Source organism: Etheostoma cragini, chromosome 23 (genome assembly GCF_013103735.1).
Source record: "Etheostoma cragini isolate CJK2018 chromosome 23, CSU_Ecrag_1.0, whole genome shotgun sequence".
Lineage (NCBI taxonomy): Eukaryota > Metazoa > Chordata > Actinopteri > Perciformes > Percidae > Etheostoma > Etheostoma cragini.
Genome location: NC_048429.1, coordinates 14,223,637 through 14,249,814, shown reverse-complemented (window position 1 = coordinate 14,249,814; position 26,178 = coordinate 14,223,637). Strand labels below are relative to the sequence as shown.

The window sequence follows — 26,178 nt, the reverse complement described above, 5'->3', positions numbered from 1 at the left end:
AGACTCCACTCTCAAAATATGAGTGGTATTGATCTTGTCAGCTAAGACAATATTATAGACATATTTCATAGGGGTGGGAAAGAAAAATCAATTCACGTATGTATCGGGATTTTTTTCCCCTGATGAATCTTTTCCACAGAACCAATACTTTGTATTTATTGGTTTTAGCAGTGATTGACCTAAATATGTTCAGTTTATACGGTACGGCCGACAGTGACTACATCACATCCGTTTCCAGCTTAACAGAGCAAAAGCAGAGGTACATGTTATGTACTTCTTACAAATGAAATAAATGTCATACTGCCTTCTTCCACTTCTTAGCAAACTATTCGTTTTGAAGAGGTGTCTCCTGATATATTGTCTCTGTATTATTTAACTTTCTTTTTTATTAAAGAAAGAAAAGAAAATAAAAAAACTCCATAGTTTCATGGCGCAATACTTAATGACATCAAATCGGACCCTAGCCCTAATATATTAGAAGCTAAAGTAACTTTGATCTCAGCTATGATAAGCTAATGTTGTATGAACATTATTTAACCCGAAAAGTAATAGCAACTTAAATTGCCAAAAGAAATCTAGTCAAGACTGTACTTAGTGCAGTACTTGTGTAAAGGTACTGTTTTGTTACATTCAGAACGATGGATATCTGCCCATATTCTTAGTCCAATACCACTTTTTCTGCTCTTTAGCAGTAACTAATATAAATTGCAGTTTTAAAAGCAATTTTTTGGTCAGGATTGGTCTAGACTTCAAATCTATTTGTCCCTGAAGGACAATTGGTTTTGCATCGATGACAAAGACAAACAATAAAATACAAGAAGCCCTTGGTTGGCCCTGAATATTCCGGACTCAGAGGAAACTGGTTCCCAGACTGACCTACCCATTGAAGAATTTCATGCAGTAATATAAAGTGGCTTGAAAAGTTTAAAAACCCATGCAAAAGTTGATTAAAAAGGAGGAATAAAAAAAGATCTTTAGAAAATTGATCTTAATGCCTTCATTCCAAACATTTAGGAAAATCCAACCTTTTAAAGGACACCAATTTTCTTTCTTTCTAGAGATTGGCATTGGGTACTTTCCATATGATCATCTCTCAATGCAAATCAAACCATGCCCATCTCTAGGTATGGTGAAGGGTGTGTCATGATATGGTGTTATTTTAATTCCAGAGGCCAAAGGAACTTTATTAGGATGCATAGTATCCTGATCCATGAAATAACTGGATTTTACTAATAAAAATGTGCCTTCTTCTATGGGAATTTAACATAGGGGTGTGTATACTTAAGCACCCTCTTTTTTAAGGAGGAACATTTATTTATTTACAATACATTACTCCTTCAGAGAAAATTGGTGTGCTTAAAAGGTTGGCATAAAAAGGCATTAAGATCAATTTCCAAAAGATGTTTTTTTTTTTCCTCTTTTTAAATCAACTTAAGCAAGGGTGTGTAAACTTTCTCAAGCCACTGTTAGGCATGCGAGTCTGTGCTATTTCGACTTGATCGCTCAATTATGATTCTTGTGTGACACTGGGAAAATCTAGGAAAAAGGTCGTTCGCCTCGCCAAAATAAACTTAATTACACAAATAATCTGAGAACCCCAACGAGGTTTGGCCAATCTATACGTCAATGAGGCAGGCAGATATGAGGCGGCAAATAAGTCGCAAACGCAGCTTGTAACATTGTACGCTCACGCCACACGATATCATCCCTCCTCCAGTAATTACCGCAGCGCTCCTGCATCCCCTGTTGGAAATTGGATCGCTGTCTGTCAATGATAACACACTGTGCCAGATGGTGTATGCAGTGTGGCCACTTCATTAGGGAGAGGGAGTGCAGGGGAGAGGGTACTGTGGAGGGCTGGATTAGCCACTGCGGCCTGCTCTGTGCTAGAGCCGAGAGAGGCTTATCGAAGCTCGTTGGGGCAGCAGAGGGTCTTCACCTTCTGCTCATGTTCCTGCTGTAAGAGCCTTGTGTTGGGAGGAGAGCGGAGAGGAGGTGCAAAGGGAAAGAGAGAGGATTTGGAGACAGTGATCCTGGGCACATTCACAGCTGTAGTTTGTTTTGAAAAGCAAGAAGGATAAAAGCCTGTGTCCCTTCATGACACAAGCGAATGCATTCAGACAAGCTAAGCTATTGGGAAGTTAGACTGTGAGCTAGTGGAGTGGCCCTCTCTTCCTGTTCTAGTAAATATAGCGCTTATTTAATTCTGTTCCATATTAGGGCTGGACAATATGGAGAAAATCAGCCATCCCGATATTCCGATCTTGATCAAATACCTCAATGTCAATATTGTAGGGTTAACAATTGGTGATATAACTAAATATGTTCACATATAATGTTTAAGTGGTTAAAGGCAAATAATAGAACTTTTAGAGTTGTCTGGTAAGTCTGGACAAATTACATCACTTTACTGTAATGCAGCTGTCAAAACTAGGAAAAGACCAGATTTATGCCTTATTGCATAATTACAATATCCAACATCTAAGACAATATCTAGTCTCATTTCCCGACTTGATATAATATTGATATATTGCCAAGCCCTATTCTGAAGGTAAGAATGTTATCGGTTGAAACTACCACTGTAATTAATTCCCTGCTTTCTTTTTCCCAGGATGAGTGAGCGATACACCCAGATCGGAAGTAAAGGGGCTCTACTAGTAATGGTGCTTGTGATCAGTGTCTGGGAGATGGCCGTAACAACAGAAGGAGCTACAGGTGAGCACATTAAAACTGAATCTACACCTGGTTTTATCTTGTCTTTTCCCGTGCCAATTGCTCTAACTTACCAAGCAGGATTCCACTCAGAAGTTTTCAAAGCTGTTGTAGTAACTTGTAGGTTGAGAAGCATCTCTAGCATATTATCTGACAGACTACAGTACCTTAATCCTCCGTTTAAATGTGTTATTTTGGGATGTTCGGATTAATTTTTGCAGTGGGATAGAAGGATAAAGCTGGTGATATTCTGGACATGTTCACACACACACACACACACACACACACACACACACTTAATCAATCCCACATGCACTATCCAGCTGCGCCACATACTTGCTAGAGCGCCAAACGTTTGTTCATCCACAACTGAAAATAGTCCTACAAAATCCCTATACTCCTGTTTTAGTAACATTTGCTAAAAAGTATGATGCCCAGCTGTTTTATTAAAGTAAGACTTTAAAGTAAAAAATAAGATTGACATCCCCAGTTAACACGGATGGGCTTGGGGGTGGACTTACTGCGGAAGTTGGTGTTACCGCCGTTATGCGGTGTTCAGGCTTACTCCGAATAGACACCGATTGCTTGCCCACCACCCCCACGGTCTTAAAAAAAAAAAAAATTGAAATAAAACCCATTTAGTTTGTAATGGGTTTCATTTTTGCATATCAGCGCCGCCAGTTCATCAAATTAAAAACCTGTCTGATCCCAGCATGAGGCTGGCAAAGTGGGCTCTGCAGCGAAAACTTGACCGGAGAGACCAGAGATTTAAAGTTAGCACCACTGATACTGAGCACCTTCCACAAATATCTTTTCTTGTAAAATGTCTGGTGTAATCCATGTTGTCAAGAGTTTATTAACTGGTGGGAAAATGTCCTTAACGTGGCATCCCTACATGGGTCTTTGTGCCGCAGACAGGGTAGAGAACTCATAAAATATTAAGAAACTAATGAATCACTGGTTCGGGTCCTCCGATAATGCCAGCCTTATCCGTTTAATCACTTTCATCAGATCCACATACCCCAAAGTAGCTAGTAGTTAGCAAGCAGAAATTGATATTAAAATGAAGTAGGAGCTTGCCATCAATCCAACTATTTTCAAACAATATCTTTTAAAAGAGGCATTCCAGTGATTTAGTATTGCACTTCAGTAATGTTAGGGGAATCACGTATCAACAGACAAATAAAAAATGATGCAGCAGGGCCTGAGATGTGCTGACTTGTAGTCTCTAGTGGAGGTCAAGCTCCAAAATCTTGCATCCTACATTTCCCATAACGCAACTCAATAGATACTCTTATTGTCCTCAAAGGGGAAATATGTTTCCAAAGAGTGTGCATTATGCATGCCTCCAGAACATACAGGGTATCTATGTTACTATTCTCCATCTGTACATAAAAAGACCAACACATTATTGGGTGTTGTGTGATTAGCAGGCAAAGGCAGTACAGACTGCGTCTTCCCAGCTTAGCATTACAGCATAGTAAGGCTTTTTGTGTTTATTTGTTCTACCCCTCTGAAAAACTCCAGAGTTTTAAATGCCGGCATAGTATACCTTTAGAAATACATTCTCTAAACCCAGCCTGAGATATCCATTATGACACCATCAAGGGTTATTTTTTTAGACTCGACAAAGCTCCTTCAGAGCTTTAGAAGGCAAGCAACTGTTTTCACAGGACAAGTCATACTCTTTATAACTAGCAATAAACCTGAGTTGCCGTTTGACATTAATTACAATAGATATAGGAAAAAGGGAAGCTTTTTAACGGCGGGAATCGAGGAAAACAAAGAAGTAGCAGAAACCATTGAAAGTTAAGTCGTAGACCGTAAGTCTTATCATATTAAATCATTTAATATACAAGTGAAAAAAGGGAGACCATTGCGCAAGTCTTTCAATAAAGAGTGAATCAAAGTAGAGACATTTTGGCTCAGTCGGGGGTCCCAGTCCCATCAGGGTGGCCAAAAGAGGCTCAATATAAGGTCAAAGTTCTCCACCACATCTAGACAAAAACAACTTTTCTCTGTCCACGAGCTTGTTGAGTGTCCATCTGTTCACTCAGCTCTGTAGGACTAAAGTAACTCGCCTAGGCTTCTTTCATTTACTCATAGTATGAAGCCTCAGCTCTCCATCCAAAACAGAGTGCAAGGATGCAGGGAGAGTGCTGCCACAGTGGCTTCCACTTGTTGTGTGAGGTTTTGGAAAAGGAATTTCTCACCGTGCGGCATCACAGATAAAAATGGCACAGTAGTAAATGGAGGAGTAATTGGATCAAAACAGCTATTTTGGAGGTACGATTCAAACTCATCTCCCCCTGCCTCATTAAAAGTGTTGGCGAGTCGTCACGCGTAAACCCAGGGAGATCAATTATGGCAACTCAGCAACATTACACGTAGAGGCCAACCCACATGTTTCATCACTGGGTGCCCCACTGACAATGCCCTGCCTCAGGTAATTGGTTGCGTACAGGCAGCGCTGCTGCCGGACAGGATGTCTATTTGTGAGCATGACAGAAATCATGCATGCCTCTCTTCTCTTTCTCGACCAATTAGATTAGAGTGCGGCGCTTTGATGTGCGTTCCTTTGATTGGCAGCGATCTCCACTCAAGGCGCTCATCATTTCAGCAGGAAGTGGTTTAGGATAATCTTGCACACATTCAATTTCTCTCTGATAGCCACTGCAGCCCGTCTGATTTCCCTTGTGTGTTATTTCTGTTGCTGTAAACCTGTTATCAATCAAGGGATGAAATGAACCAAGAACGTGTAAGAATGTATTTCTTCCCTGAGAACACATGAAGAAGAAAACTAAGCCCCCTCTCTGACAAGCAGGGGAAATTTATTTCCTTTCAGTAAGCGGACGAGTTGATGTTCTAAAGCACATATGAGCTTTCACTTCTTTAAATAACCGGTTTGTGCCAGCGAAGACGAGACCACATTTGCACATATCAAGCTTTTTTTTTTTTTGCTCTCCGACAGTTTAGGAAATTCGGTTTCATTTTCCTCTCTGATATGTGAAAAAAAGAAAGTTTGCTTTGCACTCTCCTGTCAGAAAGTGATCATTTGCTACCGTGGATGTTTACAACACAAACTTAAAAAGTGTCAGTGGACATTCTGTTTTCCCTTTGTCCTTTATTGACCAGAAGACAGGCAGATTAGTCAGATAGGAGTCAGATAGGACTCTGTGCCAGGCTGGCTTGGCTCCTAAATTGTGGGGGACATCCAATTTATTTTCATTAGCATCTGTTGTAAAGGATCTATTGAGTTACCTTCTAATGTGCTTGTACATGACACCTTCCAAATTCAACTTGTTCTCCCTTTCCTTGTCGTTTCTTCTAACTCTTTTAAAGAAATAAATGGAGGATTTGTTTTTTCACCTTTGCTACTTCTTTGATACATTTGATGTATTATAGGATTTGAGAATTAGACGTTTCGCACCTTTTAGGGGACAAAAATGCATGGCATCCTGACAGGATGTGCGGGTGAAATTAAAACAATTCTTGCTTTACGTATTTAGTTTAAGGTACATTAAGCTTAAATAAGAAGTGTTTACTTATTGGGATAATTGTGTTGCTTCTACTTATATTTTATTTGTTACAGTAAATCTACAAAAAGCTATGATGATCCCTTAGAGTATGACAGTAGCAGAAATAAAGGAATGAAAACAGTAAAAGTTTTTGAAAGGAACATGCAAAACAAAGGTTTTGATTCGGAATGACCTGTCAGCCTTCCAGCTCTCTAAAGCTCAAAAGCGTCATGTGTTTGCTGGACTTACAGCTGCTAAGAGGATGATTGCAACCTGTTGGAAGCCAAAGCACGACTTATCTGTTCGTACATGGATCCTTTCTTTTTTGGAAGTAACATACGTATATAGAACTGTCTATGGTTGCATAGGTGGAGCCCTGGGAAGGACTTCGGACACTTGGCGCAGCATTGTTTGTCTTTAAACGACCATGCTCTGACTTTGTGCTGAAGCCTTTTCTGTTGTTTGTGACTGGTCCCTTGTCTTGTGTCCGTCTGTGTGTGTGTGTCTGTCTGTTTCTGCATGTGTTGTTTTGACTCCTTTCCTCACGTTTTTCCTTTGTGTTTCTTTGTGGCCATGGGATGCGTTCCTGTGTCCCAGTGTATTGTTTGTAACCATTCGAGAATGTTATGTTTGCTGAACAAAAAAAATGGAACATGCGCAACAATTATCTTCTTTGCAGGAGTTGAGTCTCTCCGAGCTTCAGCATTCATGCAGCAGTTTGGCATGAACAGGAAGCGTTGACAGTACAGACACAGCTGAATGATCTCAGCAGCCAAGACACGCAGCTACAGCAAGGTTCAAGCCATGGTATTTGTTAATGTTGGACTTTCCAAGAGGCAAAGGGAAGACAGAGTCCATTTCCAACTAACATTTTTTAATTTCTTTTTTGCCAGCACTTTTTGACATCTGACATTTCAAATGTCATGTCATGACATTTGAAATTTGAATCTCTAACCCTAGTCAAGGAATAACTTGAATAGGGTTAGAAAGGTGTGGGGTATTTTCTTTTTATAAATCCCTGAGCTTGTTATTAATCTCCCTATCACTCACGATCTTGCAAAGATCAGCTTGGCTGTCCACACGGTTCCCAGGCCAATAGTGTTAGTGAGTTTGGTGAAAGAAAAGGAGTAAAAAGCAAAGACTAAAAATGTTGAATGAATACAACAAAAAGACCATGACACAGTCAACAGGTCGCTGAGCATTTATTTGACATGTCAATTTGTGGATCGAGATTAGATCCTCAATTAAGTACGTGACATCAGCTTACACAAATTAATCAGTTGAATGTAAAAGAAATTGCCTTGGGTTGTCGGACTAAAAACGGATTAAGTCTCTCCTACTTCTAAACATAACTATTAGCCACACAGCATGTGTTCTGTACAGAATAGCTCTTTAAATCTGACAAATGGCATTGAAATCCCTCCAATTCAGACTCAATAAAAAGTTTATATGAAACGTCATCATTTTGAGTCAATTCTGAACCAATCAGCTGTTAAATCAGCTGAGAGGACAGCGTTTCCATGCATGCTCTAAGTCCCCCTGGGTCTTTCAGTCGGTGAAAAGCAACTGCGCTGCCTGCGTCTTAGAACTGCGGCCGCCTTGTTCTTGTGAGATTATCCTTGCCTACGCGTGTATGACGTCAGAACCAGTCGGGATCAAGTCGGACACAAATCTAACCGGCGTGCAACGGGCGGCGATTGCCGGTGATCGATTCTGTGCAGATCTGGGACATCTCAAACAAGCCTAATCATTTCCTGATAGAACCAAGCAGGCCTGCCTTATTGCATAATTAAAATGTTCTTCAAAACCTGCCATCTTAGCGTGTAGCTTGCTAGCTCGAAGAGTGTTGTTTCAAGTAGTGAAGGGATTTGGAGAATGGCAACACACAGAGAGCGGAAGCAGAGGGACAAAGCCTGTCAGCTGGCATGTCAGGCTTTATCCTGGAAATGTACTTCTTTTGATCCAGCCATATGTAAAAATTAACTTAACAACATCATCATCAGATGAATGGCAGGGATACATCTCCACTTGGCTTTAAGAATGCACCATATCTCTGGGCAGAGCACCTTCAGATTTTATGGTTGCCCAATTAGGTGTCAAGAGTTTAAATTCTGACCTTCAAATTGTGCTAGTGTGTGATCTCTGCAGACACATTACAGCCTTGGATTTCAGTGTCTACAATGGCAAACCCTTAGCAAGAATAAAAGTATGCAGGTCTCTAAGGGGAACTGGAGCCTGAGTGGAATGAAATACGTTTGATGGTTCACACTCAGTATTTTTAGACAATTAGCACTCAGGCGGTGTTGGTGTAGTTTCACAGTTTGCAGTACAGTAGAGGTGCTTCCCTTATAGTTGTAAATGTTGCGCTGACGCATGACCTCCGTGTCTGACTCACTGTACACTAGGTCTTGTGTTATATGCATCAAAGTTTGTTGCTTGCTCTGCACCTTAGACTTTCTGCACTTTGTAATAAAAATGACTTATATGATGCATAACAAGCACATTGCCAAGAAAGAAAAACACTGCTTGCACCCTGAGAGAGCAGTAACTAACAGCCAGAGACACTACAGGAGCCCAAACTTAAACATTACAATCAATCCACTTGCTCAGTATTTACAGTGAGTTTGGCTCCCTCAATCGGATTTGTAATTGTGGCTGAACGACGGATCCTCATCCGTCACTCTTCTGACCTGCTAGCAACAAAGTAACAAATACTTGGAGGGGAATATCGGTTCATCTCCATTAACGTAATTACACACCTCGTTATGTAAGTTTGTACGGAGGGAATTGCCCTCAGTGAGATCATTTCTCTATATGAGAGCTGGTATTTTTGGCAGAAAACAGTCAGCAATGATTAAACTATCATTCACAACAGCTTCATGAATGATACAAAGTATGCATCATTTACCAGTTTCTCCTTTGTCTCCAGAGACCAACCTATAAAAGCTTCTCAAGCAGAGTCATTTCAGAGAGAAATGGCCCATCACTACTACTCGCTGAAAGCAACTTTGGTTCAAAGGATTCACGCGAGTGTCGGGAGTTCATGTTAGTTCTCAGGATCTGATCCAGGTTTGATTCCAAGCAGCTTTTGGGGTTTACTTTAACTTACACAATATATTATCGTTCCACAAAAGGGACAAACTTCTACTGCTGGTTGCCTGGCAACCTCACACTGTTTTTTTTTTTATTTAAAAAAAAAAAAAAAAAAAAAGGTATATATAAATAATATAAAATATATAATAAAATTATATATAAACACATAAGATAAATGTGGTAAGCTTCAGAGGTGCTGGCTGTAGCTTCTTATTTGAAGTGAGTGGTTTGTGGTACCGATCTTCTCATTTAGCTCTCTGCCAGAGAGCCAAAAGGCAGATTATTGCTTTAAATGTAAAAGGCTTAAGTTTTTTCTGCAAATTCAATTTCAATCTAGTTGCTGTACAGCTGAGAGACTTTAGACTGTATTGTCCCCAAGGGGAAATTCATTTCCACAGCACTGTACACAGACAACAGTGCATACAGTAAACAATATACAATGACAGACAACAGTACACACTCAGGCTTGTTCAGGAAAAAAGCAAAGTACCAGCTTAGTGTATTGTGTCTTCTCTTACAGTACTGCAAGAGTAAGTTATCACATGTTCAGCTCTGAAACAAAAATTAAGATCCAGCCTCCTCAGCAATATAACAAGCAAACAGCACGGAGAGTACAAAAAACAGCTGCTTTCTTAAAGCTAAGTGCTAATCCTCCTTACTGTACAAATAATCAAAACATTGCATTTCGCTTGCGTTGTTGGAACGGGTTGACTTATTTGCTGTACAAAAGTAAATTCAACCAAGCAAGGCAGATATGGGAGCAGGGCCAAAAGACATAAGGACAAAGATGGACAATTATTGTCTTTTATCAAAAGTTGCTAAGAATCCAAGCCATAGGAATAAAAAGAAGAAAAAGATTTTTTTTTACTCTGAGATAAGAGCACTTTGAGCAGGTAGAAGAGGAAGGGGCTCATTTATGAAGGACAGGAGAATCCAAAATGTCTTTTTTTGTCAGAGTGATGGCTCAGTTTTTTTTCTGTTCTTCATATTTTATAATATCTTGTAATATATGTACCACTTGACACCTTGTCAAGAAATCATTCAAGAGCAAATCAAGAGCAATTTATGCTTTGTTAAATGATCAGGATAATTACTATACCCATGCCATTACAGTGATAGTTGGGTCTGAGACTGGGCTATGCATGGCCATTAAGACCCTGGGAGATTGTGTCAGTCGGCATTTACTACATCAAATCAGTAGTCTGATGTCACCTGTCAAAGTAAGCAATTACTTTGCACTCACTAAGTTCTTTGCTCCGATTAGCCGTGAAAAGGTTGCATTATATTTTCAAACAGGTTTCTCCTTTTGGTTAGATGATTTATGCTTCGCCTCACTGGATGTGGGTAACTGAAAGCTCACATGTGTGATGCAAACAGTGCGTTTCCATTTTTCCAACACAGTCTGTTGATGAGTGTCATCAGCGCAGGCCTTAACTCAGTGGAACTTCTTACAGAAGGATAGCTTGAGTTGCAGGTGCAATGTCTCTCGTCCTGTTGTCTCCAGCAGGTTTGAGCTAGAATGTAGACAATTGTGCTCTTTTTAAACCCTGTCGTATCTTAAACGTCTTCAATGCTTGCATCAGCAAAGGACTAGGGTCTCCGTTTGGGTGACACAAAAGTACATGAGCAAATAGCACTGAAAACACTGGGCTGTGCACAATGAAACTATTTCTTTTGTGCCTCTTTACTGTACATCTTTGTATTCCTTTTACCTGCAGAGCAACGTAACAAGCCGGAGGGCTTCTGTTTGGAACTGGCAGCATTAAATTCACTTGAAATGCAAATTCCCTTTTCACTCATAAGCTTTACAATTAAGTGAAAACAAAACTGTAGCAAATCATCCGTTAGGGTCAGGTCTGACTTTTATATGTCCATGATGCACATTTTTGTTCTGAAAATGTCTGTGTTACTGGATGTGGATTTCTTTTCTCTTTTCTCCCTGCATGATCCTGTTTTAGAATATCAATTTAAAAACAATGGTGACAGTGCCAGAAAGTCTGAAAGATGATATGTAGCATCTTCACCCCCCATTATACTTTGTGCTATTATTCCCCAAAAGTGTGGTGTGTCAAAATTGCAATCAAAGAAAATTCCCTGAACCACTTCTCTTGAACTGCTAGCCCCAATTCTATTTTTCTGGCTGAAGAACAAATAACTTAAACCTTTATACTACATCAAAATGGCCTCTCAGGAGGCACTGATTTGCAGTTTAGAGCTGCTTAAGAGGGAAATAAGTCAACAGTAGATAAAAGACAAACATTTTCAGCAAAACACAATCTAAGAAGATAAAAAATGAGCAGAAATAGAGTACAAAATGTGAGAATGACATGACTCGACTCGCGTGAAGGAAACCTAATTGGAGGAAGTAGAGAATTAGGTGTTAGGGTTAGGGTTTAATTTGGATAATGAAGCGCTTTGATGTTTAGCAGACATAATGTGTATCATGTTTGCCATCTTAGTTTTTAAACCAAAGTGTTGGCCAATTGGAAATTTTGCCCTTATGATGACAAGTCAGGGGATGGACTCAGTGTGTTATGTGTGGAGCAAATCTTTGGGTAATCCATCACATACCTAAGACATTTCACTCAAAACTACAAATGTGTCACTAAAGGAAAACTCAGTATGATTAAATATCTGGGAACTGGTAATGTCTTTACAAAATGTAGCCAAATGGCAAAATTTGTGTAAAAGAAATTGTGAATTTCGTGCAACGAGAACAAATGGTGAAGTGCAGATTAAGTGAGATGAAGAATTGTGTGTCTTATTTGATTTACAGCGGAAAAAATGTGAAACAAGCATTTGTTAGGTTCAGAAAGCGGTTCAGTTAAGGCAAGTGAAAAAATAAAAAAATAAAAAGGTTTATTATTAGTTTAGAGTATTAGAACTAATTTTGGTTTTGTCCAAAATCTGTAGTCACAAGTCGCACAGTTACTCAGGGTCAGGTGAGTTAAAAGTACAGGACATGTCCCACACAATTTCTAAATACTATGTTCTTCTTCCAAAACATTACTTTTCGGGATAGCAGCATTAGATATGCAGACAGGAACCATGGAGACGGGAGCAATGTGCAACATGAATCCTGTTGTGCAATTTCATGGCATCATTCTTGTCTTTTGAAACTGTGAAAGACAACAATCTACAAAAGCCAAAGACAGCGGCAGCAGCAGCATGTCCGGGGCCGGAGGGATCCTCTCTGTCTCAGCGGCAGCGCAACAGGTTTAAAGCCTGTTTGCGAGACAGAACTCCAAATCCAGTCAGAAAAACCACAGCGCCTCAGTGTGAAGCGCGTCATTTAGAGAGAGATACTGGCAGCACTTCTCTTACATCTGAAGCAGCTCGGCTTGCTGTGTGCTTGTCTTTCATATCTTCTCTTCTTCGGGCCAGAAAATGAGTAAGCTTCCCACTACTTCCGGGCAACTATCTGCATTTATTTTTGATATATGAGGACAGACGAGGAGTGTGGGGGGTTGGTTGTTAGAGCAGACACGCTATCAAAAGTACAGTGCATCATAAAAGCACAACTTTCCTTTCCTGTCTCTGTCTTTTTGCTTTTTTTTTTTAAATGGATTCTGTCCTTTCCTACCTGCGGTTTACTTGTGTATTCCAGCAGCAGCCATCACTGAAATGTTTGATGCTGTGCAATCACAGATCATCGGTAAGCCAGTGTAGGAGGAGAAAAACATATGGTGGGTGGAATATAAGTTTCCCACTGAATGCAGTGTTTTTCGAGTTCTAAACAAAAAAGGTAACCGGTAAATCTCCGAGGTATAGTGTTGTTCAACAGTTACACAACAGATTTGTCAGATTTAATCTCATTTCATCTCAGCAGAGCAGCTGACTCCATCACTGTTAGTCTCAGTAGTTGCTTGTTACAGCAGCTCGAACGTGCATAACACGCCGAAGTGAAAACGTAATTAACTGGGTTTGGATGAGCCACGACAGTACAGACAGTAAGGACCAGTTTCACGCAGTCATTTCAGATTTACTGTTTACTGCAGCAGCAGTGAGTATCTCAGCAGAAGGACACCTCAAGAAAATGTCACATGCAATTAAAAGAGAATGGAGCAGCTCAGGCTCTAAATAATTCAGACAATGGAGCGTGATCTGGAAATTGGCTCCAAAAGACTGCAGCGCTGCACTTTCCCCATCACATATCTGAATTTTATTTTAAGGCTGCTGCCTGTTTTGGGAAATCTGGAAAGGTATCAGTTCCAATCATTACCATCCCATACTTCAGATATTATTTATTTAACAGGTACTTTTTCCATCAAATACACTTATGATGAAAATACTGTTCCTTAGGTTTGCAATGTCAGGTCTTGATAGGTTACCTCAACTACACTGCTTAAAGCTGCTGCTCGTGCTGCAAACCGCAATTCCAATTAAGTTGGTACGTTATGTAAAACGTAAATAAAAACAGAATGATTTGCAAATACTTTCCAACCTGCATTCAAGTGAATACAATACAAAGACATGATATTTAATGTTCAAACTGATAAAAGGTTTTTCCCGCAAATATTCAATCATTTTGAATTTGATGCCTGCAATTGTTCAAAAAAAGCTAGTTCATTTTGAATTTGATGCCTGCAATTATTCCAAAAAAAGATAGGACAGGGGCAACAAAAGACTGGGAAAGTTGAGGAATGCTTAAAAAAACAATTGTCAAGCTTGGGTCTAAAAGACGCATCCCCTCGTTTAAAAGCAACGATGGGGTGAGGTTCACCACTCTGAACAACTGCGTGAGCAGACAGTCCAACAGTTTAAGAATGTTTCTCAATGTGGAATTTAGGAATTTCATCTTCTACAGTCGTCAATATCATCAAAAGATTCAGAGAATCTGGAGAAATCTCTGCACGTAAGCGGAAAGGCCGAAAACCAACAGTAAATGCTTGTGGCCTTCGAGCCCTCAGGAGGTACTGCATTAAAAAACATTATGTAAAAGGATATTACCACGAGGGCTCAGGAACACCCCGGAAAACCATTGGCAGTTAACACAGTTTGTTGCTACAAAGTGCAAGTTAAAACTCTTCCATGCAAAGCGGAAGCCACATACCAGCAACACCCAGAAACGCTGGCGGCCTTTCTGAGATGGACTGCTGTGGTCTGACAAAGTTAACGTTTCAAATTGTTTTGGGAAATCATGGATGTCATGTCCACCGGGCCAAAGAGGAAAAAGACCATCCAGATTGTTAACAGCAGCAAGTTAAAAAAAAAGGGAAATTCATTTTTACCAGCCACTTTTTCCAGAATTGAAATTTATAAAGAAAGTGCACTAGCATATTTTGAATTGCTTTAGTACATCATTTTGTGTTATCAATACATATTTTATTATTAATTATTTTTTTTTTGCCTTTATTGCCCCACTCTGCTTCTGGGTCACATCTTTGCCAACTGCATGGCAGTGCAATTGATATGAGACTTTGATGACTCGTGTTCTTTTATTGCCTCCAATTTCAAGTTATCCTCCAACAAACAAATTGTTTTCATATTCTGAAGACGAGTAGGTCCGACAGTAAGTACAGTGCTTGAACTGGTCACCTGTAAGATAGGCTATAGGGTTGTGCCGATGGACGATATATCATTGTCCATTGTGATAGTTGACTGGCATCACAATAAAGATCCGTCATCGTGAGGCCATCGTGATTGAGAGTTACCAAAAACTCCAAAGAAGATCTTTAAGACTTTACATTTATGATAGAAAACCTGGGTTACAAATTCAGAGTGTGGGGTTTTAAAATCACGGGCATTTACCAGTTAGGGACGGTCTAATGGAATGATGCTAAGGAGTTACATTATGGCAAACTTAGGTTCCAGTGTTTTTGGAGGTATACTTTTTAAGAGGTTTTAATTTATAAGGTCACTCTACTGATCTTACACTCAGTCTACCAGGCATGGTAAGTGTCACTCTATGATGTCTCTTTAAGAGCGTTGTCAAGTGAAAAAATAACCCTGATGTCATCAGAGCTACAGTATCTTGGCCTGCGCTCGGAGAGTACAAAATTGTAACACAGAGAAGGCTTAACAGTGGAGAGGTATCAATAAAAACTAGCATTAACCCCCCCCCCCCAAAAAAAAAAACACTCAAAGAAATATACTTTCAAAAGAATAAGGCACATAAAGAGGAAAATTGAACCCTCTGTCATAAAAGGCCCCTTTTAAGAAAATTAGCAGTCTGCTCGCCCTGTTAATTTCTTTCTTTAATTGAGAATGATGAGGGGGATACAGAGCAGACAATAGAGGCCCAAGAGAGATATTCTTTTAGGACTCAACCCAAGGCTAGAAGTGTGTAGACATAACTCGTGCACCACCACTTGACGGAATCCTTGCTGATTATTTCATCTTTCCTGTTTCTCCAGCAGCGCATCATGTCCGAACAGGCACCTGTGAGGTGGTGGCGTTGCATCGCTGCTGCAACAAGAACAAAATCGAGGAGCGGTCGCAAACTGTGAAGTGCTCCTGCTTTCCCGGGCAAGTGGCCGGCACCACCAGAGCAGCCCCGTCATGTGTAGACGGTATGCTCCGGCTGAATATTTCATGAGCCATTTCTTTTTCTGCTGATGGTCCTTTCCACAAATCTTGAGGATTAGTTCTGCCGAGATCATCGATCTGACTAACTTACTTAAGTGTAATTTCTTCTCGGAGATGTTGTCAGGGGGCAACATATAGAGCAAAGTAGCCCGACTGAGATCATTTATAAATGTCACAGTTGTCACATTAGATAATTACATACATGTTGAATTACGCATGAACAAAGACTAATAAGGAAAAAGGGATTTTTTTTTTTTTACTGCATTACACACAAAGACTTTTTTAAACAATATGAGGAAGGGAATGGTGACACCTGCATATGATAATTACGCCCTTTCAATTCAAAACCTTCATATGGTGTGGATTTCTAATTAATCTGTTGATAAATTTCTCAATTAATAGTTTGGTCTTTAAAATGTCAGAAGGATTAAAGTGTTCACTGCTCACCTGGCTTAAAGGCTCAGCTAGGGGCTGGAGGTGCAATTAAAGGTGGTACAACATAAGGAGAAGAACTTGCACACACACACTGCAGTCTGCACAGTCCGGACTGAACTGCATTCACATGCTACTAGAGTACTAGAGCTCCTAGGTGCATTCCACTACTAAGCCCCATTGCAAAATCATTTGTGTCTGGGTACTGTAGTTCCATTTCATGGGACATTTAACGCAAAACTACATAACTGATGATGCAAAAAACACCAAGTGAATTCTAACAGAGGTTCAAGTGGGTTAGGGTCTCAAAACAATTGATCCAAAACATTTACTTTAACTTTTAGTTCGGGGGCCTGTTGCACAAAACCAGGATAAGGGATTAAACTGGGATATTCAAGTTATTCTGTCTGAATTTAGCTTTGACTTGGTTGCACAACACCAGGTTGAATTAAACCCAGCCAAGTAACCATGGATATTTATTCTTTGTGGCTAGCCTGGTCCAGAGCAGGCTAACAGCCAGGCTAAGATTAATCCTGGCGTCTCATGGGTTAAATCAGCTGTTGCTCTACTCCGACATAAACGTGTTGAAGTTATTTAGTTGTCTTCTGAATGTGTTCTGCTTATTTTTATTAGCATGCATTGTTTGTCGCTATTGTTGTCACAAGTTTGATTTAAACCCCTACTATTTCAGTTGTTTAGATAGTTAGAAATGGTTGCACTGGCACCCAGATGCAGAGTGGTAATCGGGAGAGTCTGAGTGTTTTGAGGCTGCCTGGCGTGCGGCCGCTGCCTGCCTCCCGACCTGTGCGTTGCATCAGTGTCCACTCTCTCTGTAAAAGTAGAGATGAGCAGCGCTGGCGTCTATGTAGTTTCAGGTTTATACAGGACGCTGCGGAGATTAAGGGGGAAAATGCAGCTATATTCCCAGATGATATTAATGGCAGACTGGTCGGAGACCAACACATTCATTTCATTGTTGCTTGTCCTTCTCTAATAAAGGACAGTTTGTGTTACTTCTTAATATGTAGGCCCAATGTTTTTTTTAAATCACTGTTTACTTTGGTTTCATAACCTTCTCAATTAGTCTCACACCACTGGACCAATAACGTGGCCTATATACGTACCGTATATAGCGTGGTTTACATTCATCACACCGGTAACACCACAATGCTTCTTTTTATTTTGGTGCTGTCACTTGAAAGAAGAATAAAAAAAACATGAATATTGTTTTACATATATGCTCACAGCTTGTATTGAAGTCCCTTTTTTTCTAGTGTTTGTTCCTTTTTGAGTGTTCTGCATAAACATTAATTGTACAAAGAATTAGACATATCTTTTTTTTTGCATATGGTTGTAAAACATGTTGTAAATAAGGGTTTGAAATTAAGCCAATAGTCCTTAGGGTACATTTACCAACAAACATCAATTCCCTCTGCTCACTTTTAAGGCAAAGTAGGCTAAATAATACTACATTTTATATATATTGTGCTTTACATGGTAGACTATTCAAAAGAGACTTTACGGTAAAACCAGCACATTTATCACATAAAAACAAACATGAAACTAGCATATTTAAAGAGATTAAAACACAGTGTAGCCTACAACTTTGTAAAACGGTGGAGTGACTATAGGCTAAGTAGCATCCTTACACATTCAGTCGGTCCGCTATAGTCTGTTGGGCTTTTTCTCTCCGTTCGATAACCGCGGTATTTCCCTTTTTGCATAATCTTCACCTCCTCGTTACTTTCCATTAGAAGCTGCTTCTCATTGGGTGAAACATATGTCGCATGAGTCTTCTCCATTTCTGCATCAGTAAATCTGGGAAAGATACCGGGGTCTATTTAAGAAAGCCGTGAACAAGCACCTTTCCCAGCTATCTACACCTGGCTTGACCTAGCTTCACCTGTCCATCCTGGCTCGGCAAACTTGCAACCGATTAAGCCGCGATGAGCGGATCACACTCAAGTCAAGCTGCGCTTTTTCACTTCTCCTGGATATCTTTATTCTACTTTCGTGCAACAGGCCCCGGGTTTCCTCCGTCCAGCCAGGAGACAGGATGTGGATAATACCTTGGCTAAGGATAATGAAGCCGTTTTTACGGAACAAAACTCTTTATGCTCACCAAGCCTTTTTTTCGGGGGACGGGAGGTCTTTCCCACATGGAAATAAATAAAATTGATTCTACAGTAAATTATATAAAATTTAGCCTTTAATGTAGTTTGGTATAATTTACCCTCGAAAGGTTTCATTAGCCTAACTTTTCAAAATGTATAACAATGTGTTTAATACTGTACAGTACTAATAGAACTAGTTGTTTGAACTAGAGTATGAGCAGCAGCAAGTAGTACTATGCTGGTAGCCTGTAAAGAATACTCCAGCAGTGATAAAAGCAGCAGTGAGAGTACTTCCATTTTTGGTTATCCTGTCTGATTCTATGACATATTAGAATGACTGTCGTAACCTTGTGATTATATTTGACTGTATGCATCCAGTCAATACTGTCTGCTGAACACGATGGCCTTACTAAGAGGCTCCTAAGGGCTTCTCTTTTTAATCACCTATGAATGACTGTGAAGCTACCCACTGCCTGACTGTAAAGTCAATGGCCCACAGGGTCTCTTAGCATGCTAATGTGTCAGACCCCCGACTCAGCTTAAGTGGCTGCTTCACTTTGGTCTGAAAAGCACGGGTTTCTGGCTAAACTCTGGACCCAATCGTGTTTGACCTATTCCTTGACATTTTAGTATTGACATTTTCTGCAAATTAGAGCTGTGAGCCACTGGCCTCAGTTTAAAGCTCCACGGTGATCTCAGAAAAAAATGTTCAGCACTTAACCTTTTTAATTATTCTTTCTTCTACAACCAGGGATTACCTTTAGCTCCTCTTTATATGAATCTAGTCTTAATATGAAGACAAATGAACCTCAGACATCTGAGAAAACCTGAATAGATTTCAATGTGTAATTCAAATATGTAGCCACAAAAAAAACTTCCCTGTAGGGGTGGAACGGTACCCAGAAATCACGGTTCGGTTCATACGTCGGTTCAGACATCACGGTTCGGTATGAGTTCGGTACAATGGAGGGAAAAGCAAAACCAAAATGCAGAAGGCAATTCATTTTTTTTAATTGTTTATGGCTCAGGCTGTACCACGGTTTACTTTAGCTTTTACTTTACAAAAGCCCGCTAAAGTACGCTATTGCTGGTAAATTAGCCATGCGCTACCCTTGGCCATAACTGGACAGCGCTATCTCCTCGCGTAAACACTGAGCGTCGCTGGGTATTATGTCCATAGACCGTTAGCTAAATAAAGTTCCATCAATGCTTTCAAAACTACAGGATCTTACTTCCGTCCTTCAAAATAAAACACCATGCATTAACAACTCTGAATTATTTGATAAAAGCTCCTTAATTTCCAGAACAGTAAAGATATAAACTTTTTAGAGGGACAGATGGGTATAGATCAATTCTTCTAACATTTGTGTGATGATCCAAAATGTAAAGTACGGCAAAAAGACCGGAAAATGCGTCAGTGTCCGAATGGCCAATAACAGCAATTGGTGTCCCAACGTGGACACAGTGACGCCAATATAGTTATCCTGAAGAAATAAGGCTTCTGTCCCCACTAACATGACTGTTTGGAGGTGCAACGCTGGAAACGAAACTCTAATCTACAACATCAGTTACCAATTCTCCACCACTCTCTCACCTGTACTACTGTTACTGACCGGGAAACCGAAGTTTTCCCAAACTTGCGATCTTAAAGAGGCCGGAGGGTCCTCTTTACCTTTTACTATCACTCGCCATACTCGTCCTGCTGCTATCCATCTCTGACTCCCAAAACTGCATACGGCACGCCAATCAGAGCTTCAGAGCTAAGGTGGGGCGACAGATAAGGTGTCCCTAAAGAACAATCATATCTAACAGTAGTTCCGCATTACATCGGCTCCACATTACAATAATTAATTTGAACGCAAGTTTTATTCATTTTCATACCATGTATTCTCCGTGTGAATTCATGCATTGAACTGTGATGCCCGTACTGTTTCTGTTCAATACATGAACCGTTCCACTCCTACTTTACTGAATTAACCGTGGTGCAAAGACAATCAGACTGCCCTGACACTCGGCTGTGTAAACAAGCGACGGCGGATGTTATATGGATGGGTGGGGGCCAGTGGGATCTAACCATGTTGTTTCATGGTGGTTCTATAAACATGGTCACCCTGGTGGAAATATTACTTCATCTCTATTTTATTTCCCATCTTATTTTGTATTAATTATGTCTGTTCATTTGAAGCACTTGGTGCATGTCATTTTGTCATTATAAAAGCACTGAGCTGTAGGCTGTTTCTTGTGTAGGTGTTGCGGAAATAAAGCTTATCTTCATAATTGGTTGCTCACGCTAACCCTCCTGTCCACTCATTTTTATCCACATGAATACCGATTAAAATGATTATGTTGTGATTGGGCTTCATTTTGTATAGTTGGAAGACGCGGAGACGTTGTCCATGTTCATGTACAGTCTATGGCGGGGACAACTATCTGCCTCAAGTCACTGGTTGCCTGACAACTGGTCCCACCTGTCATGTGACCATGGCCTTGCAGCTGTCCCTTGAGATTTTCCCATTTCTACAGTATACACAGACACTCCACAATTATGGTGCACAGTATTCGAACTTTAACACAGATTGCTTAAAATACAATTACATTATCGGTCTGTAAGTTACAGTAGTGAGCAATGTACAGCAGGCTTAAATAAGGAGGGGAGCGTCGCCCTGAGCATCAATATCTGTGTAAAAACATGTTGAAACATCTACCACCATTTTGCAATTCACAGCTCCAAAGCCACTCAGCCACAAGACTCACTCAGCTGTCTTTAATGCTGGCACATGATTGCAATTAAAACATTTTAACTTCTGATTGAAACCTAAACGCTTGGATTTTCCAACAGTTTTGTTTTGATGAAAATTGATTCACAGTACATGAATAACACATTACTGATCATTAATTAGTATGAACTCAAGGTTAAAGCAAATGTTTGTAGGCATTTCTAACAGCTACAACAGAGACAGGTTTTCAGTTTGAGCCGTTTTTAAAGCATCATTAACTGTGAAGTGAAATGTATCCCATGCACTTTATGTATGTTTGGTTATCAATACTCCCATTTCATTTCATGAGAAACCTTTGTGGCTTTTTAATAGCTGCCGCTACACAACCACCATCTGCTTGCAGTTGACCTGATGCACGTTTTACACCACCGCGTTGCTATAACCATGGCCGTGTGGTCCAAATTGATTCCCTCATGTCATAAAGTATCCATTCTGTGCAATATACTCTAGTGAGGCTCCTGCATTATGTGTGGATTATAATAGCAGTGCTCTTCATTAGGATAGAACACTTAGTGCTGGTGAATGCTGGTGGAGGTGGATGTGGAAAATAGATAATGACTTCTGTAATACGCCAAATTTAAATGATGTCTTGTACAATGGAGTAGCAGAAGCTTAATGCGCTCTTTTTATTGAGGCAACTCACTGCAGCAGAAGGTTTTCCCCTCAGACGGCTGGAGTCTCATCTTTTGTTTAAAAAAAAAAAAAAGAATTGTCAAATGGTTTATAATGTTTGTAGACGCAATAACACTGGTGTGAAGGCCTACAGACAACGCAAAGACAAAACCGTGTCTGACTATTTGCTTTCTGACGTCTCTTAACCTGCAGCCTCCATAGTGGAGCAGAAGTGGTGGTGTCAGATGCATCCGTGCCTTGACGGGGAGGAATGCAAAGTTCTTCCTGATCTGAAGGGCTGGAGCTGTGCTACAGGGAACAAGATCAAAACTACAAAGGTAAGTTTAAGAAACAAAACACTTCTATGACAACATATGGAAACCTGTTGAATCTGACCTCGCAACATTTCCAACTCTTCAAAGTCAACTGGCTGTGGCTTCTGTGACGGTCGTCTGCCCAGGCATTTACCTAAAAACAGCTAATGTTTGCAGCCAGTGCTTGGACCCCCGGGGGGGGGAAGGCTTGGATCAATGGGCTGCCATGTCTCCTTAGCACTTTCAGGCCACTTTGAGCACCCAAACTGGCCAATTAGTCACTCCAATTACCTGCTTTTAACGTTGTAACATGATGCCCATATCCTTCCCTGTGTTATGACAACCCGTAGACTTCAGTTCTGCCTCTCTCCATGTACTTAATTATTTAAGCTGTCCGCACCACACCTGCCTGGAGCCGGGCGCCTGGAGCCTGGGGCTATTGATTCAGGGACTTGTCGGGACCTCAAAAGGGTGGGGGGGGGGATATATATATTTTACATCCTGAACATCTGGAAATAGATTTTTGGTAACTACAAGATCTTCATAAGTACTTCAAGTATGAAAGTTAAACATATCTTTTCTTCTGTTGTCTTCTTTAACATGGACGCCTGAAAAGATTTCCGCGGACAGAGAGCAGCTTTGGTAACGTCAGAGGCTTCTGAGCGGAGTTCAGGTAATAACCATATTTATACATACACCGTGTGTGTGTATATATATATCGAGAGAGAGAGAGAGAGAGAGAGAGAGAGAGAGAGAGAGAGAGAGAGAGAGAGAGAGAGAGAGAGAGAGAGAGAGAGAGAGAGAGAGAGAGAGAGAGAGAGAGAGAGAGAGAGAGAGAGACATTCCCAACAAAAATCATTATTTGGTCTCCTTATTACTTCACTGTAAAAATGTGTGTGAAATACTGCATAGTGTCACCTCAAATGGTATTATTAAACACATTTCCCTGTAGTACAACAGGGACAGCGAGCAGAGCAGGAAGAGGTGGACGATGTATGCAGACAACAACCAGTATGCATTACCCAGCGGGTTTATCTCTCACACACACCTTTGAACTCAGCTAGAGAGACAAGTTTCCCAAGTTTCAAATCTATCTGCATGCTGCTTGAAGCAGCGGGGGGGTGGGGCTCTCTTCTTCACCTCTGCAAGGATTTTGAGGAAACAGCACCATAAACCTGTAACCTCCAGAGATACTGGCCTCTACCACTCTTTATTATTAATGCATTGATACACACTGGAAACACCTTGAGAATTCACAGTGTAAACAAAGCTGTGACTGTCTAATACAAATCCCAGGAGAGAGCGGGGAATACAAGCATTCAGTTTGGAGCAAATCTCTGCCCGATGAACAGTATCTGACATGCAAATGTGTTAAGCTGCAGCGTAAAAAAACACACACATTTAAAGTCCCCAAATAGCAGCAAGAGGCAACAGTGTCTTTTGGACTTTTAGAAAAAAAAATTCAATACATTCCAACGGAAAAAACTTAAACTCTTAAGTGTTAACTTAAATAAGAAGTAATGATTGACATTTCAAAAGACAAACAAGAAGAAACAGGATCAAATTTACTCCATTTTCCATAAATCTTAAGCGTCCATTCTTGTTACCAAACAGAGCTATTGAGAGGAATGGTATGCATATATTTCATGTAAAGTCTTCCTGGGTCTAATGAATTTAAACAAACTAGACCAGGGGTCCCATTTATAAATTTGGCGTATGCACAAAACGGGCTGGAAATGTGCGTATGCCACTTCCCACGCTAAGGTTGTGATTAATAAAAAACAAACTTGGCGGGAGAATGCGCGGTCCTCCACGCAAGCTCTGACCCATGCGTACGCACATTTTGGAGACGATGGGAATTGGCTACGCAGATGGTGAGGTGGAGAACGGAAGTCAGACTGGAGAAAGTAGATGTGGGAATAACAATTACTCGTAATATTTTCAAGTATTTATGCCTTACGCACATTTTTTTCCTCTCCATATGATCCACGTTACCATGAAAATTAAACACATGATAGAATCAAACACCCTACCATTAGATAATGGCAGAACACTGTCTAAATAGCTAAATTTTTGCACATATAATCAAATGTCAAAAGTCTGACAATACAGCGAGCTCTCGTGGAATATTTACACTAAACATCCTTGTTATTGGTCCGAACTTTAATATGTTGGTTACAAAACCTGCATGAAGAAACGCGTGTTTGCCTTTAAGACGTTCATCTTCAAATTGATCTCAGGGTGGGGGATATAGTTAATGCCGTGATTTTGGCAAGGTGTTAACAATCACAACTAGTTATTGTGTAACACTGGTACAAACACATCCTTGCAACTCTGGGGGCAACCGTGTTTCATATAAATATTATAATCTTCAACTTTATCACCAAGACTTGTTTGAACATAATGTAGGTTGAATCTTATCCTTTACCTGTAAGCCTGGTGTGTGTGTGTGTGTGTGTGTGTGTGTGTGTGTACACACACACACACACACACACACTCCCTATAACAGTGAGGGAGTAGGTCAATTTCTCCATTATATACGTATATTTATTGGATGAACTCTATTCCCGGTCATCAGTCAAGGGAGCCTCAGGTTTTAGCCATTTACAGGTTAGGTTATGTTTTCTTTTTTTAACTAGATGCCAACAGTAGAATTGACATAGGTAATCAGAGTTTATCACTTTTGAGTTATTACATAGGTATAGAGAACATCAAATCGTACAGGGATTGAAATCTGAATTAGTAGTGTTGTTCTGTACAACAAAAAGTGTTATCTGTAGGGCTGTATGGTATGGATTTTTTCTTAATGTGGTGTAACAACAGTAACACAACAAACCCCTTTAATTAAAACAGAAAGACATATGTTGCAGCAGTGTTTTAATTTCAGCTCAGTTAGAGTCTTTCCTGATGTTTTGCTTTCATTTATGGCTAGGCTAATTTCTCCTCTCTTCTTTGATCCATTCCAGAGAGAGAAAGCTCTATTGTCAATAAAGACTTTTTTAAAAAGTGATTTACCGAGAGCAGGGCTTACACACAGCCAGTGCAGCGCAGAGGCAGCTGAGCAGAGAGAGAGAGAGAGCGAGGGCAACTCAGTAGTCCACTAACATGTTGCTCTCTCTACCAATATTAACTCCGTTTCAACAATGTGAGGCTACAAAAACAGGCATGCAAGCTGAAATTCAATCGTGGGGTTTTGTCGGGATTAAGCTATGAGCAGAGGGAACCTCCGCTAACTGCTAGGCTAATTCAGCAGTGTAAAGTGTAATGGTAAAACACTGTAGCACTTTGCTGTCTATCTTAGGATTTGATGCAAAGACTGTATAAATTAATCGAAAACATTTTGATGTGTTCATTTTTCTGATAAGTTTGGTTTTTGATCTCGGTAAATCTCAATGATCATTTTGCAGTATTGCGTCACAGTCCTAGTTATCTCTAGTTGCCACTTAGGGCAGTCAGGGAGCAAATCTTTCTAGTTACTTCACTGTGAATATACAGTGACAATCTTAGAGTCCTGTTTGCATTGTGTGTGTTTGTAACGTACGCAGGTTTTCAATGTCCATAGTAACAGTAGAGCCTGACAACTGAATGCTGAAAGTTTTCTCCTGTCTCATGACGCTAAATCAACTAAATTCCTATGCTGTCTATGAATATCCCTCCAGAACAGTTCCTTTGTGTATGTAAATTGAGTCAAGGTGAATTGCAAGTGTCCCTGCTTTCTGTTTGCTGATTTTTCAGGCGGATTCTCACAGTCTGGCTTACTGCAGCTTTTAAATGGACATAGTATGAAAATCCCAAACAAGAATCCATGCCTCTGTAGTTACAACACAAAACATATTGCTGAGAAGGACACCGTGGTGTGCCAATTACACGGCTGAATTACACAAACACAAGCCCGTGCACCTGCTGTGTTAAATCTTTCAGCCAACCTTACTCTAGGCACTAAAGGGAAATGAATCCTTCGCCAGTTAAATTAGCACTTGTCAGCTACCAATTAAAACACACGCAACACCCACTGAAGACTTGGTTTCCTTTTAGTATTTTTAGCAATGTTTCAGACAGTCACTCAGACAGATACTGT

The 26,178-nt window shown here is 40.3% G+C and overlaps 1 protein-coding gene across 2 annotated transcripts in view; it reads left to right on the top strand.

The window, feature by feature from the left end:
* The window catches only part of LOC117938711 (chemokine-like protein TAFA-2), a 65,543-nt gene that overhangs the window by 35,842 nt on the left and 3,523 nt on the right, over nucleotides 1–26,178 (top strand). Inside the window, exons 2-5 of one of the 2 annotated variants that reach the window (XM_034863511.1) lie at nucleotides 2,612–2,715; nucleotides 15,683–15,835; nucleotides 22,000–22,124; nucleotides 22,717–22,773. In XM_034863511.1, the coding sequence (XP_034719402.1) occupies nucleotides 2,613–2,715; nucleotides 15,683–15,835; nucleotides 22,000–22,124; nucleotides 22,717–22,746 (411 nt within the window). In that variant the 5' untranslated portion in view covers nucleotide 2,612 and the 3' untranslated portion in view covers nucleotides 22,747–22,773. Of the gene's footprint in view, nucleotides 1–2,611; nucleotides 2,716–15,679; nucleotides 15,836–21,999; nucleotides 22,125–22,716; nucleotides 22,774–26,178 lie in introns of both variants that reach the window. The other variant, XM_034863510.1, reaches the window with a different exon arrangement.